Genomic DNA, 16339 nt, shown 5'->3' on the forward strand with positions numbered 1-16339 from the left:
GAACATATCAAATAAAACCAAATACTGTGTTTAAGTATGTATGAAAAAAAATATATTTTTACGCCTCACAAAATGACATATTTTCAATTTTTTCAAAGTATAAAAAATATTCCTTTTTTAATATATTCTGGTAAAAACAGAACTGGTGTAATATAAATAACATAATATATCTGACAGTAAGACACGAGAAAGATTAATGAAACTTTTTCCCAAATCGGATTTGAAGTGATGCCGTTTTTGGTTGTCATTTTGTAAGGCACTAGTTCACGCGAAATTGCCCAACTTTTTTTAATCATCCTTTTTCCCGTAAAAGCTATTCTAATCTTCAATCTATTATATTTATCTAACTGTCCTAGGTGAAATCAAATTTCTATAGGCTGCTGTTAAAAAATGACAGCCGTGACGAAATTGTCATTTTGTAAGGCATGTTTTTTTAGAAAATTTCAAAGATGACAATTTTTATCGCCAAATTTAGGTTTTTCAGTCAAATCAACCCCCGGGTAGAAAAATATACCTGTTGAACTACCTATCTGACATTACTTTACAGGTGCAGACGGAAAGTGCAGCCCTGACCTGAGGCTGAAAGGTCACACTAAAGAAGGGTATGGGTTGTCATGGAGCCCTAACAACGCTGGACACCTACTTAGTGCGTCTGATGATTGCACAATATGTTTATGGGATGTTGAGGCGGCCACTAAGGAAGCCAGATCCATAGAGGCTAAATCAATCTTCCGAGCACACACAGCCGTGATAGAGGACGTAGCTTGGAATCCGCTCCACCCTACCACTTTCGGGAGTGTAGCAGACGACAAGAAACTAATGATATGGGACACTAGAGAGAGTGTACAGACTAAACCTGTACACTCTATAGAGGCCCACTCCAAAGAGGTAGCTATATTAACCTGTACACAGTCTGCATGAAGAACCCACCCCAGACCCCTGCATGAAGAACCCGCCTGCATGAAGAACCCCCCCTGCATGAAGAACCCCCCGCCCCCCCCCCCCCCCCTGCATAAAGACCCCCTCTGCATAAAGACCCCCCCCCCCCCTGCATGAAGAACCCCCGCCCCCCTGCATAAAGACCCCCCCTGCATAAAGACCCCCTCCCCCCCTGCATGAAGAACCCCCCCTGCATAAAGAACCCCCCCTGCAATGAAGAACCCCCCTGCATAAAGAACCCCCCCTGTATGAAGAACCCCCCCCCCCCCTGCATGAAGAACCCCCCTGCATGAAGAACCCCCCTGCATGAAGAACCCCCCCCCCTGCATAAACCCCCCTGCATGAATAACCCCCTCCCCCTGCATGAAGAACCCCCCCTGCATGAAGAACCGCCCCCTGCATGAAGAACCTCCCCCCCCTGCATGAAGAACCTCCCCCCCCCTGCATGAAGAACCCCCCCCCCCCTGCATGAAGAACCCCCCCCCCTGCATGAAGAACCCCCCTGCATTAAGAATCCCCCCTGCATAAAGAACCCCCCCTGCATAAAGAACCCCCCCTGCATGAAGAACCCGCCTGCATGAAGAACTCCCCCTGCATAAAGAACCCCCCGCCCCCCTGCATAAAGACCCCCCCTGCATAAAGACCCCCTCCCCCCCTGCATGAAGAACCCGCCCCCCCTGCATAAAGAACCCCCCTGCATAAAGAACCCCCCCTGTATGAAGAACCCCCCCCCCTGCATGAAGAACCCCCCTGCATGAAGAACCCCCCTGCATGAAGAACCCCCCCCCCCTGCATAAACCCCCCTGCATGAATAACCCCCTCCCCCTGCATGAAGAACCCCCCCTGCATGAAGAACCGCCCCCTGCATAAAGAACCGCCCCCTGCATGAAGAACCTCCCCCCCTGCATGAAGAACCCCCCCCCTGCATGAAGAACCCCCCTGCATGAAGAACCCCCCTGCATTAAGAATCCCCCTGCATAAAGAACCCCCCCTGCATGAAGAACCCCCCTGCATAAAGAACCCCCCCTGCATGAAGAACCCCCCTGTATGAAGAACCCCCCCCCCCCTGCATAAAGAAACCCCCCCTGCATGAAGAACCCCCCCCCTGCATGAAGAACCCCCCCCCCTGCATGAAGAACCCCCCCCCCCCTGCATAAAGAACCCCCCCCCCCCCTGCATAAAGAACCCCCCCTGCATGAAGAACCCCCCTGCATGAAGAACCCACCCCCCCCCCCTGCATGAAGAACCCCCCCTGCATGAAGAACCTCCCCCCTGCATGAAGAACCCCCCCCCCCCCCCCCCCCCCCCCCCCCCCCCCCTGGCCACAAATTCTCTATCATTCCCGTGATTTGCGGCATTTTGTTTTATGTACCATATTTATAATTTTGATTCAGGTAAACTGCTTGTCCTTCAACCCCTACTCTGAGTACATTCTAGCGACTGGATCAGCTGACAAAACTGTAGCCTTGTGGGACATGAGGAACCTTAAAATAAAACTACACAGCTTCGAATCTCACAAAGACGAGATTTTCAACGTTCAGTGGTCTCCTCACAATGAAACTATCCTGGCTAGTAGTGGTAAGTAGTGGTAACTATCCTGGCTAGTAGTGGTAAGTAGTGGTAACTATCCTGGCTAGTAGTGGTAAGTAGTGGTAACTATCCTGGCTAGTAGTGGTAAGTAGTGGTAACTATCCTGGCTAGTAGTGGTAAGTAGTGGTAAGTAGTGGTAACTATCCTGGCTAGTAGTGGTAAGTAGTGGTAACTATCCTGGCTAGTAGTGGTAAGTAGACGCGCACAGAGCTAACATTTGTTAAAATTGTTCGTTATTGGATGCATCGACTCTGCACTGCCCACTAATCAGTAATCTGACACAAGTAGCTTATAAAACAGTGCGTGTGATCATCTGTCGTATCAAATCAAATTATTTGTCACTATGTTAATAAATCATGATGTGCAAGTTTTAATTTTTAAAGTTTTGATTTTTTTTAATGAATAAACGTAAAAGGTTACATCATAATTTTCAATTCTCATATTCACGTATATTAAATAAAATTATATTGTTTAAATGTATCATATAATATGATTTTGTAAACATTGGCCGGTGGACCAAACAAACAGATCTCGAAACAAACAAAACAAAACATAGTTTTCAATGGAACTTGATAAAAAATACACTTAATCAAAAAGACATATATAATAATCAAATGGATCTACATTCTACATTGTTAATGTTTGGATAATGTTTGAGTGAACTATAACTACAGCCAGCAAATAAACTAAATATATAACTACAGCCAGCAAATAAACTAAAGATATAACTACAGCCATCAAATAAACTAAAGATATAACTACAGCCAGCAAATAAACTAAGATATAACTACAGCCAGCAAATAAACTAAAGATATAACTACAGCCAGCAAATAAACTAACTAATATAACTTGCAGGCAGTGACCGGAGGTTGCTGGTGTGGGATCTGGCTAAGATAGGAGAACTAACTAATATAACTTGCAGGCAGTGACCGGAGGTTGCTGGTGTGGGATCTGGCTAAGATAGGAGAACTAACTAATATAACTTGCAGGCAGTGACCGGAGGTTGCTGGTATGGGATCTGGCTAAGATAGGAGAACTAACTAATATAACTTGCAGGCAGTGACCGGAGGTTGCTGGTATGGGATCTGGCTAAGATAGGAGAACTAACTAATATAACTTGCAGGCAGTGACCGGAGGTTGCTGGTATGGGATCTGGCTAAGATAGGAGAACTAACTAATATAACTTGCAGGCAGTGACCGGAGGTTGCTGGTGTGGGATCTGGCTAAGATAGGAGAACTAACTAATATAACTTGCAGGCAGTGACCGGAGGTTGCTGGTATGGGATCTGGCTAAGATAGGAGAACTAACTAATATAACTTGCAGGCAGTGACCGGAGGTTGCTGGTATGGGATCTGGCTAAGATAGGAGAACTAACTAATATAACTTGCAGGCAGTGACCGGAGGTTGCTGGTGTGGGATCTGGCTAAGATAGGAGAACTAACTAATATAACTTGCAGGCAGTGACCGGAGGTTGCTGGGTGGGATCTGGCTAGGATAGGAGAACTAACTAATATAACTTGCAGGCAGTGACCGGAGGTTGCTGGTGTGGGATCTGGCTAAGATAGGAGAACTAACTAATATAACTTGCAGGCAGTGACCGGAGGTTGCTGGGTGGGATCTGGCTAAGATAGGAGAACTAACTAATATAACTTGCAGGCAGTGACCGGAGGTTGCTGGGTGGGATCTGGCTAAGATAGGAGAACTAACTAATATAACTTGCAGGCAGTGACCGGAGGTTGCTGGTGTGGGATCTGGCTAAGATAGGAGAACTAACTAATATAACTTGCAGGCAGTGACCGGAGGTTGCTGGGGTGGGATCTGGCTAAGATAGGAGAACTAACTAATATAACTTGCAGGCAGTGACCGGAGGTTGCTGGTATGGGATCTGGCTAAGATAGGAGAACTAACTAATATAACTTGCAGGCAGTGACCGGAGGTTGCTGGTGTGGGATCTGGCTAAGATAGGAGAACTAACTAATATAACTTGCAGGCAGTGACCGGAGGTTGCTGGTGTGGGATCTGGCTAAGATAGGAGAACTAACTAATATAACTTGCAGGCAGTGACCGGAGGTTGCTGGTGTGGGATCTGGCTAAGATAGGAGAACTAACTAATATAACTTGCAGGCAGTGACCGGAGGTTGCTGGTGTGGGATCTGGCTAAGATAGGAGAACTAACTAATATAACTTGCAGGCAGTGACCGGAGGTTGCTGGTGTGGGATCTGGCTAAGATAGGAGAACTAACTAATATAACTTGCAGGCAGTGACCGGAGGTTGCTGGTGTGGGATCTGGCTAGGATAGGAGAACTAACTAATATAACTTGCAGGCAGTGACCGGAGGTTGCTGGTATGGGATCTGGCTAAGATAGGAGAACTAACTAATATAACTTGCAGGCAGTGACCGGAGGTTGCTGGTGTGGGATCTGGCTAAGATAGGAGAACTAACTATATAACTTGCAGGCAGTGACCGGAGGTTGCTGGTATGGGATCTGGCTAAGATAGGAGAACTAACTAATATAACTTGCAGGCAGTGACCGGAGGTTGCTGGTGTGGGATCTGGCTAGGATAGGAGAACTAACTAATATAACTTGCAGGCAGTGACCGGAGGTTGCTGGTGTGGGATCTGGCTAAGATAGGAGAACTAACTAATATAACTTGCAGGCAGTGACCGGAGGTTGCTGGTATGGGATCTGGCTAAGATAGGAGAACTAACTAATATAACTTGCAGGCAGTGACCGGAGGTTGCTGGTGTGGGATCTGGCTAAGATAGGAGAACTAACTAATATAACTTGCAGGCAGTGACCGGAGGTTGCTGGTGTGGGATCTGGCTAAGATAGGAGAACTAACTAATAATGAACTAGTGTGGTTCTGGCAGCAAATAAACTAACTAATATAACTTGCAGGCAGTGACCGGAGGTTGCTGGTGTGGGATCTGGCTAAGATAGGAGAACTAACTAATATAACTTGCAGGCAGTGACCGGAGGTTGCTGGTGTGGGATCTGGCTAAGATAGGAGAACTAACTAATATAACTTGCAGGCAGTGACCGGAGGTTGCTGGTGTGGGATCTGGCTAAGATAGGAGAACTAACTAATATAACTTGCAGGCAGTGACCGGAGGTTGCTGGTGTGGGATCTGGCTAGGATAGGAGAACTAACTAATATAACTTGCAGGCAGTGACCGGAGGTTGCTGGTGTGGGATCTGGCTAGGATAGGAGAACTAACTAATATAACTTGCAGGCAGTGACCGGATGTTGCTGGTGTGGGATCTGGCTAAGATAGGAGAACTAACTAATATAACTTGCAGGCAGTGACCGGAGGTTGCTGGTATGGGATCTGGCTAGGATAGGAGAAGAACAGAGTCCAGAAGACGCAGAGGATGGCCCCCCAGAGCTACTGTTTATTCACGGGGGACACACGGCCAAAATATCAGACTTCACTTGGAACCCCAACCACCCCTGGTTCGTGTGCAGCACTTCTGAAGACAATGTTATTCACATTTGGAAGATGGCGGAGAACATTTATAACGATGAGGAAATAGTAGAGGTGCCAGATAGTGAGCTGGAAGCCGGTGCTTAGTTGAGTTGGTGCGGGTTACCACTAGTTACTATGCTAGTTACTATGGTTACTATGCTAGTTACTAGCGGCTGTTTGTACACATTCCTCTCAGGTTCTTTAACCCAAGTATTTCTTCTAATTCTGGTGCCAGAATCACTGAACCAGGTTAAGTTTTTAGTGGGATTTTTGGCACTTCGAATTGCTTTATTCTCTATGAACACATGTTGAGTGTGTGTGAGAGTCATTCTTATAGCCAATTTTATAATTTATTGTATTTTATCAACAATCAAATTCTGCTGATATAATTATGCGAAAAACTTTATTGTTTAACCAATTTTATTTTCACACTGCAGTTATTGATAACTGATAGTGATATCAATAATTGTTAAACAAATTGTCGTGTTGTTTTTGTGTTGTTTTTGCTTTACAAAATTGAAGCACGTGATACAAAAATGTATCTTTTTATCAATATTAGAAGGCAATATCTAGACTACAATATAGTAGTACTTCACCAGCTATTTCACGAAGATAGTAGTACTAATTCACCAGCTATTTCACGAAGATAGTAGTACTAATTCACCAGCTATTTTACGAAGATAGTAGTACTAATTCACCAGCTATTTCACGAAGATAGTAGTACTAATTCACCAGCTATTTCACGAAGATAGTAGTACTAATTCACCAGCTATTTCACGAAGATAGTAGTACTAATTCACCAGCTATTTTACGAAGATAGTAGTACTAATTCACCAGCTATTTCACGAAGATAGTAGTACTAATTCACCAGCTATTTTACGAAGATAGTAGTACTAATTCACCAGCTATTTCACGAAGATAGTAGTACTAATTCACCAGCTATTTCACGAAGATAGTAGTACTAATTCACCAGCTATTTCACGAAGATAGTAGTACTAATTCACCAGCTATTTCACGTATTTCTTACAATTTTGACAAACGGCGTATTTTCGATCGGTTTTTCGGCGTATTTAACGTGTAGGGTTTTTGAAAATGTAACTTGTATTAGGTTCTCTTGTTAATCCTTAATGCTTAATCCAGGTCATAACTCCCTATCTGTTGTCTGTACTCTACCAAAATGTCCAAGGCCTTATACCTTGCAATAACCTAAGCTCCTCCCATCCCCTTCTTGATGGTAATAAGATTTCTGAACTTTGCTAACATAAAGCAGCCTGAGTCTGACACAAAATGAGACTTGGCTCAAAAAGTTTATCTCTAGTAACGAAATCTTTCCTTCTTCTCAATATGAAGTTTTCCGCAATGACCGCACGAGAAAGACTCATCCTCAAGATCCTAATAACCCTAAAACGTTTAGAGGTGCTGTTCTTTGGGCTGTTCGGTCTGATCTCGACGCCGACTACCAGTTAGCCTATAGGTGCCGAAATGCTTGCAGTTAAAATTACTTTCCCTGACAAAGAGAGTATTGTAATCTGTACTTGCTATAGAGTAGGAATTCTTGGGTTTCCTGGCCTAATCATGATGTCATAGTTAGTTATATTTGCAAGCTGGTTTCCAAAAAGAATCCCCCTAAAATCTATGTTATTGGTGATTTTAATCTTCCCCACACAGACTGGCTATCTTCATCCAGTACCGTACCTATCGAACAATCCTTCATAGATTCTTTCAGCGATATGTCTCTCTCCCAGCTGATCACGTCGCCCACCCATGAAAGTGGTAATACATTAGACATTCTTCCAGGCATGGCTCCAGCTAGGGGGCGGAGCCCCCTTTCTGAGGGGGGGGGGGGGGGCTAGGGGGCGGAATTTATACTACGGCCTGCCAACAACTTGGTATGGTCATTAGTACAGAGTACAGACAAATCCGTCTGAAAAATCGATCTGCTGACCATTTTTTTTGAGACGTTTTTGAGTCCCATTAGGTGCCCTTTATGGCTGACCAACTTTTCCAAACTTTTCCACTTGTCTTAAGGCCACTTTACCACTTTTTACCACCTTTCTTGTTTGTCGAATATCTTCAGTTGTGAACATCGTAAAATCGCATGAAAATTGTTTGAACAAAAGTTTTTCTTCCTGATAATATAAACACACTCGATTGATCCGCAACCTTTTACGATGTTCACAACTAAAGATATTCGACAAACAAGAAAGGTGGTAAAACTAAAAAGTGGTAAAGTGGTAAAGTGGCAAAAAGTGGCCTTAAGACAAGTGGAAAAGTTTGGAAAAGTTGGTCAGCCATAAGGGCAACTAATGGGACTCAAAAACGTCAAAAATCCTCTGAAAGCTTTGATGGTCGATTTTTTTTAGACGGATTTGTCTGTACTTATCTTATCTTATCTTATCTTATGAGGATTCGTTGCGACGCAACAAGGCCATCGAATGAGTCGACCACCTTTGTTATTTTACTTCGGCATTACCTGCATTACAATGTAAACCAGCACTTTCAAGGAAGAGCTTTACAAGAAGCCGAAGGATCGTTCCTAAGGCCAGCAACGGTTAAGGCACTATGCCACACTTTCTTCGCCCGAGGCTTCGCTGTGTTGATCAAGCACAGCTCCTCATTTAACCCTCACACCCGATTTCTCGAGCATTCGGCTGAGTGAACCGTGGGGCTACATAGACCACTCGGGATCCTTAGCAGAGCGTCAACGACGCTCACCCCACGACTAGGCAGGCAGTGGGATTCGAACTCGCAATCTTACGATTACAAATCCGATGATCAACCAACTACGCTACCTACTTAGTATTGTCATTGATTAGAAACGTCGCCGGGCCCTTTTTACTGGGCCGCGCTCAGCCTGTCATTCCGCCTAATCTCCATGGTTATGAACATGATAGCCCGAGGTCCCCAGTTGATTCACGATGTCAATCCTTCGCATCTCGCCGATCTGCATACGTCTTACCTGGGGACCCCAGACTATTATATTTATGTTCATAAGAGAATATAGTAAATATAATGGAGATTAGGCGGAATGACAGGCTGAGCGCCGCCCAGTAAGGCAAGCTTCTCGACTAAAACGTTGCCACCTCGACAGTCTATTGTGTCATCAATTTTACCTAAGTTAAGTCAGAATTCACACACCATCTGTACCTCAAATTGTCCACTGGCAAAATCATTTTTCTACAGAACCCATATACTCTGCATGCAATGGACTCCCTTTACAGCTAGGTAAGACAGATTGTGTTTACTAGTCTTTTCAAATCTGCAGAGGTCACTAAGCATCTATGGAAATGTTTATTGGATAGTCATAGTGAAAGAACAGTCCAGCCTAATTCTACCTTTGTATACTTCTAACTTACATATCACACTTCCCCCACACACCATTTACCTTGATTATCATTGAAAACCATATCTAATGTATCTGAAATTTGACGTATTGAAATACCAATTGTAGCACTGTATCCACCATGGATTTGTTTGTTATTAAATAGTTTTTCATACATTTTTGGATTTAGATTGATTCGATGTAATGGGTCCAAGTAATAGTGTATGTCAATTAGAGCAAACATAGTTTACCGTGTTTGAGTGCCCATCTTATTTGACAAATGGGGGCAATATTTTGAATGATCCTATTTTATATTAATTTATTGCTGTGCTCTGTAAAATTTCGAGCGTGCTAAATCACTCTACAGTCAATCTTTGAGATTGTTCTAAAAGGGCCCCTTTTCAGAACAAAAAGAGGCCCTGAATTTTCGGACACTGATTCCGAATAGGGTTAAAATGCTCCCCTGACGAGATATTGGCGAAAAACTGTCTTGATCACGTGATATGACCGTATAAGGAAGTTAGTCTAATTTCTCGTTAGGGTTAGGGTTTCAGCATATGCTTTTGTTAAAGATTGGGTTAGGGTTAGGGTTGGGATCAGACTAGAGGGTAGGGTTTCTGGTTTCAAATGGTCGTTCAGGGCCAGCTAGAGAACGGGTTGAAAAAGTCACGTGACAGTCGAGTGTAGAGTGATTAATCATCATCCGTAAAATTTGAAAAGTATTTAATTTTAAAAATTCATCTGGTGGGCCAGCATGGTCCATTTCATTCAGCTAACTGAATCAAGGCAGTAATATAATATTGGGCGGTAATAATGTAATATATTGTTAAATAATATAGAAAGTGAAGAGAGTGAATAATTCTTGTCATATGTTGTATGACCCGCCGCGCACGAGTGCGCGGCTCCCCCTGTATCGTCGAAACTCTACAGTGAAGCGACAGTGGGGGTCACCACGTGATACAAAATAATTCATGATATAATATATATTTACAATAAAAACTAACTTTTTTATTGATCAAAATTATCATTATATGTATCAGCTGCCAAATTGGTCTAAGAACGGTTATTCACATTGATATCAATGATCAATATCATTTGTTTTTGTTATCAGTTAGGAAAAGGGAGCCACTGTAAATCACTCTACCCACTTTACTCAATTTTGGGTTTTGGTCATTTAATACAGCAAAATTCTATTACAAATAGCTTTGCGTTAAAATCATATAATCAATAATCAATAATACAACTTCAAATATATCCGCGAAATATAACAACATTTTCCAATAATTGTGTCAGACAGTGAGTCTGCTAGGGAGGTAGCTGGATTTGGTACCTAAGATTGGAGCAGTGGTGTCAGGGAAGAAGCTGCTTTGAGTTGCGGCACTGATGTCTCCTGACTTACTCACCTTTATTGGGTACCTCATCATGTGTCCTGCATCCTGCTCAGTCCTGTAAAACGTAATCAGGTGTCATGATATATATAATAGACCAGGATAGTATAAGTGAAAATATATTTGTCCATTTTTCATAGACTGACCCAGCGCGCGTGGCTATTAGATTTGGACTGTTTTGATTGACGATGTCAACCCTTCCAGATCGTTGCTCTGCGAATTAACAGAGTAACGATCTAGTTGCAAAGGAAGAATGCTAGTTTGCGCGGCGCGTCGAAGCGCGAAGTCCTTCAAGTATGATAAACTTACAAAAAACTTTTCGAAATAGTTGGGCATATCCAATCATCAAACATTATCAATTATTTTACAGCTCAAAGTAAAGTCTTTTGCTCCATTTTCATCACTATAAGTATTACCTGGGGACACCAGGCCGAATAGAGATTTGGCGGAATCAGGAATGACAGGCCAGGCTTAGCGCCGCCCAGTAATATCAAATATCAATATATCAACTCCGATATCCACAAAGTTTTTCGGAAAGTTTTTAAAGTCCAATTAGAAGGTCCTTACAAATTTTCAAAATGATCTCATTCCAGGAACCGAAGATATGACAAAATAATGACAAAATAATACAACATGAACAAAAATCAACGAATTTCGACAAATTACGCGACTTTTACACTTGACGGATGTTACTCGTCTAAATTTCTTCGAAGTAGCGCGCGCCGCTTTCTTCTCGATGACAAGTGCTACGAAGTAGCGCGCGCCGGGCCAGACCATTAACAATGGTCAACTTTTACACTTACTGAAGCTCCAAAAGCCGTGCATCATTAAATACCTAGGCGAAACTCACTGATTACACCAAAAAGTTATGGCTTTTACTAATTCGCTCGCCCAAAAATTTCACGTGACTTTAGTTTTTATGGATTTGCAGCCGTACAAAACCGTTTTTACATAAACCCTAATCCCAACCCTAACCATAACCCCGAAGCTATCCATAACCCTTACCACAACCCTGACCATAACGCGAGCCCTAAACAATCGAATTCATGTTTTACTAGCCTGTCACGTGACCAAAAAGGTTTTTTGTCCATAACTCTCCATGGAAGCATGGGGGTGATTTTGAATCAGCGTCCAAAAATACACAGATTGAAATCAATTTCATACCCAAAGGGGCCTTTTCACACGAATTTCTTGAAATGTGCAGGCGAGCGATTTAGTAGGAGCAATAGGTATGACAAATTGGGTACTGGGAAAAAGCTCACATTCTCAAGAAAACAATGGTACAAAAATTTTAAAAATATGAGCAAGTTTAATTTTATCGTGCACGTACTACTTTGCAAAACGATTTGCCTGGTTATAATATTTCGAAAAGAATGAAGAAGGCGCGCGCTATTACAAATACATTTATATACGTGTACCGTTTGTTAAAAATAGCCAGGAAAAGCTAGTTTTAATTATATTAAATAAACCGATATCAATTTCCCGGAATTTGGCAAATACTTGTACATTGTACATTACTTGTAGTTGTACATTACTTGTAGTTGTACATTACTTGTAGTTGTACATTACTTGTAGTTGTACATTACTTGTAATACTATTGTGTAATTTTTGTGTTTTGAAATTTGATATTGAAACTTGTACCGACGTCACGAAACAATGTTCACTGGTGAGTGCTAATTAATTACGTGACGTCTAAAGGCTTTTCAATGTTTTTTGTTGCCGGGGAGATTTCGTCAAGTTTAAAATATAATATCTTTTTATCAGATTAATACGTTTGTGCGGCGTGTTTATGTATTTTTTTCATTTTTCAATTCCACACCCTTTTGTAAAAAAGCAATAGTAAAAGATTACGAATGGTCGCTTTTGCAGAAAGGGATTTCGGAGAACGAGGTGGGTGGTTTAAATATATCGTATGCGCGCCGAGAGTGTATTTTAATGTATACTATGTAATGTATAGTGTTAGGTAATAAGCCCAATTTGTACGTGGCACGTGTAGCGTACTGATGTGTATAAAACATGAGTATAAATATAATTTACTTTTGCTTTCAATTTCTTGAATTACAGATCACAGATACAAGTTAAGTTCTACGGCAATTGATTTGAATTTCAAGTGTTTCCCATATTTAAAGCATAATCTATCAATATTATTATTATGAAGTGAGCTGATTAGAGCTTATACTTATAGTTATAGTGAATGGAAATCTAGCGTCCGTCAAAACGAAACAACGGGCGCAATTCTTGTTATATAGTCATCATATTCACCTTAATTGTAATACTAATAGTAGAAATAGTACTCACGATGTTTGCCAGGCTGTATTGTGCACATAACGCTGCCAGTTAGCAGCTCCTAGTTCCTGTACTCTCTTAACGCATTCCAGAGACTGAGGAAGTTCAAACACATCCTCGTACGCTCCTAGATGTTCTGCCCACAGACCCTGAGGTAGAGTGGAAACGTTTGGGCTTATAACAAAGTACATGAGGATGCCCATATATATATCTATCTATATATGTATTATAAATATATACAAACATGTATTATATTATATACAAACATGTATTATATTATATACAAACATGTATTATATTATATACAAACATGTATTATATTATATAAAAACATGTATTATATTATATACAAACGTGTTCGACAAAGTGCTCTACTATCAAATAGGAGCTTTTTATAAGATTAAGTAACAAAGTAAACGATGTTATTGTCCAACTAAATATTTCGTGTCGACGTGTGAACAATCTTCACTCTTCAGGGACATAATGATAAATACAATCAAAATAACAAACATTATACAACACAGTGCTCCTTTATCAAATGTCTAACTGAAAATTTCCTAGAATGTCTACATTTAGAGATAATCTCAAATATTTTATTTAATGAGTCTGGATTCTTTAGGATGTGCAGCTTCTCGTCTAGGCAGAAGACCACAACCAAAAGGAAACCTACATGTATGGTTTCAAGTCTAGAATGATCAGCAATGTCAAATTCCGAAACGCCAGCAATAAATTTCAGAGCCAAATGCAGAACGATATCAAGAAACTAAAATCGGGCGGGAAAGTTGTTATACTTATAAAGGCGAACCAATAAGATCCAGAGAAACTGCTTCACGATAACACTACAAGTCGCAACTAAAGTAACTAACGGAACAAAAGAGACATTTATAGAACCAACACGATCCAGTGCTACACAGAGACACCATGCTTCATTACAATTAATTAAATGAAAGAAAATGGAACAAAATTAATTAAATGAAAGACCACAAACATAATTTCACAAGCAACACTAAATGCTGATTGATAAACCCTACAAAATCTAACTAGGAAATTTCAGTAAAAAATCTTCAAAAAACTGATCTCTGCAATAAGACTTAAAACAGGGGACAATTTATAGAAGAGCACCACGGAAGTATTAACTTGGTTCAAAAACATGAAAGACCTTTAAAAAGTCCGATTTCTAAAGTTCGACATTCAGGAATTCCATCCATCTATTACAGCAGATCTTCTACTTCTAGATCGTACATTAAAACGAACAAGAGATTATCAAAACAAGGAATCCATCCTAATGTACAGCGGCAAATGCTGGGTAAATAAATCAGACACAAACTTTGGGAAGCCTGGACGGAGCTGAAACATCGGAAATAATCGGACTCTACCTTCTAAGCAAGATAAAAAAGATCATCCCTCAATAGTATTTAGGATTTTACCGTGATGATTGGCTTGCAGTCATTAATAAAACCAACGGCCAGCAACTACACTTATTACTCCAAAAGGAAGGCCTAAAAATAACAGTGGACCAATGTCAGCACTCAGTAGATTTCTTAGATGTCGTGCTTACCCCAGGCTATTATATTTATATTCTCTATATATATTTATTATAATTATATTTATGATCATAACCCAATAGAGATTTGGCGGAATGACAGGCTGAGCGCCGCCCAGTAAATGTCGTGCTTGACCTTACAGACAAGTCATATATATTATATACCTTATAGGAAACCAAACGATACACCATTGTACATAAACGCAGAGTCCAATTATCCTCCCATCATATTGAAGAACTTACCCTCAATGATAGAATCACGATTGAGCAGCATATCCAGCAATAAGGCTTGCCTCTACGAAGCCAACATCGATTATGAGAGGGTTCTTAGAGATAGCGGTCATAGTCACATCATCAACTACAGATCACCAGAGCCTATAAAGAGAAAGAGGAACGTCTTATGGTATAATCTTCCATTTAGCGCAAACATTTCAACTAACATCGGAAGCAAGATTTTCGCTATTTGATAAGCATTTCCCAAGAAACCTACCATTACACAAAATATTCAATAGGAACACAGTCAAACTAAACTATTGCTGCTTGCCTAGCTTGGGTAGGATTATCAAAAGATCAAAGGACACAACAGGTCCGCCGTAGAGAGACAACCCGAGAAAAACTGCAGAGACGTCCCTCAAAGAACAGTGTATGGCTAAATAGTCTACCGTTAGAACTACATCAAATAAGGACCTAACATTGTACATACTTACATAGGGTTTACAGAAAACAATTTCAAAACACGATGGTACAATCATCGCCAAAGCTTCAAAAACTCTAAGTAATACCGATTGAGTACATAACTACCAAAAGCAATTTTGGACCTCAAGAAGAAAAAATATACTATAGTATAGACTGGAAAATCATCACTAAATCAAATAGTTATACGGCAGGGGCGGGGCACTGCCTAAACGAGAATCCTAAAGAATCCAGACTCAATAAATAAAATATCTGAGATTATCTCTAAATGTAGACATTCTAGGAAATCTTTTCTTAGGAATTGTTAGTTATAGGTTTTAGGAATAGTTAGTAATTGTTAGTTATAGGTTTTAGGAAATTTTTGTTAATAAATTTGATAAAGGAGCACTGTTTTGTATAAAGTTTGTTATTTTAATTGTATTTATGTCCCTGAAGATTGTTCGCACATCGACATGAAACTTTTAGTTTACTTTGTTACGCTTATATATTATGTATATATTCTGCTGTACTTCTAGACATTAAGGGGACATATTATACCAAAACCTTTTTTGCCGATATTCGGGATTTGACTTCATATTAAGAAAATATAGATTACAACAAAAAGATTTGAGGCATTGAAACATTGTTTTGAGAGTAAGCACATTCGAAAAAAAAGTTTCCTTTTTGGAAGGGTTTGGAAAGTTTGAGAAGTCTATCACTGTAATACCTATATTTCAATAATTTTCAACGTTTTTTGGCTGATTTCTTTACTGAAGATTACTTACAATCCATACAAGAAGCCCTTCAAAGGATTTTATAATCAAATAATAAATGACGAAGTTACAGACCAAACAAGGTCGAGAGAAGCAAAATTGAAATTTTTGCAAAAAATCAACGTTGTATATTTTACCAATCACCCAGGTCATAAGATATCGCTTCAAAAATTCTTTTGAGTGTAGCTGATGATCATATCCAACTTTTTGGAACAGGATTCCCCTCAATTTTGAGTTTTCAGTTATGAAATCTGGCCTCAAAGGACAAAAAGGGCCAAAAATAGATGATTTTGGAAGCAAATAATTTTCTAGCTCGAACACAAATTGTACAACTTTGTACAAATTGTACACATTT

At 40.6% G+C, this 16339-nt stretch overlaps 2 protein-coding genes across 3 annotated transcripts in view; one reads left to right on the forward strand and one right to left on the reverse strand.

Moving 5' to 3' along the window:
* The window catches only part of LOC134812954 (histone-binding protein RBBP4-like), a 152923-nt gene extending 146448 nt beyond the window's left edge, over window positions 1–6475 (forward strand). For both annotated transcript variants that reach the window (XM_063820587.1, XM_063820586.1), the window contains exons 7-9: window positions 548–888; window positions 2334–2517; window positions 5834–6475. In XM_063820587.1, coding sequence (XP_063676657.1) covers window positions 548–888; window positions 2334–2517; window positions 5834–6105 — 797 coding nt within the window. In that variant the 3' untranslated portion in view covers window positions 6106–6475. The remainder of the gene's footprint in view (window positions 1–547; window positions 889–2333; window positions 2518–5833) is intronic.
* A 3860-nt stretch (window positions 6476–10335) lies between these two features.
* Window positions 10336–16339, reverse strand: part of LOC134812315 (uncharacterized) — a 63419-nt gene continuing 57415 nt past the window's right edge. The window contains exons 18-19 of the mRNA XM_063819696.1: window positions 13009–13145; window positions 10336–10768 (exon numbers count right to left, since the gene is read on the reverse strand). Coding sequence (XP_063675766.1) covers window positions 10612–10768; window positions 13009–13145 — 294 coding nt within the window. The 3' untranslated portion in view covers window positions 10336–10611. The remainder of the gene's footprint in view (window positions 10769–13008; window positions 13146–16339) is intronic.

This window comes from Bolinopsis microptera, chromosome 3 (genome assembly GCF_026151205.1).
Source record: "Bolinopsis microptera isolate Bmic1 chromosome 3, MBARI_Bmic_1.0, whole genome shotgun sequence".
NCBI classification, from domain to species: Eukaryota; Metazoa; Ctenophora; class Tentaculata; order Lobata; family Bolinopsidae; genus Bolinopsis; species Bolinopsis microptera.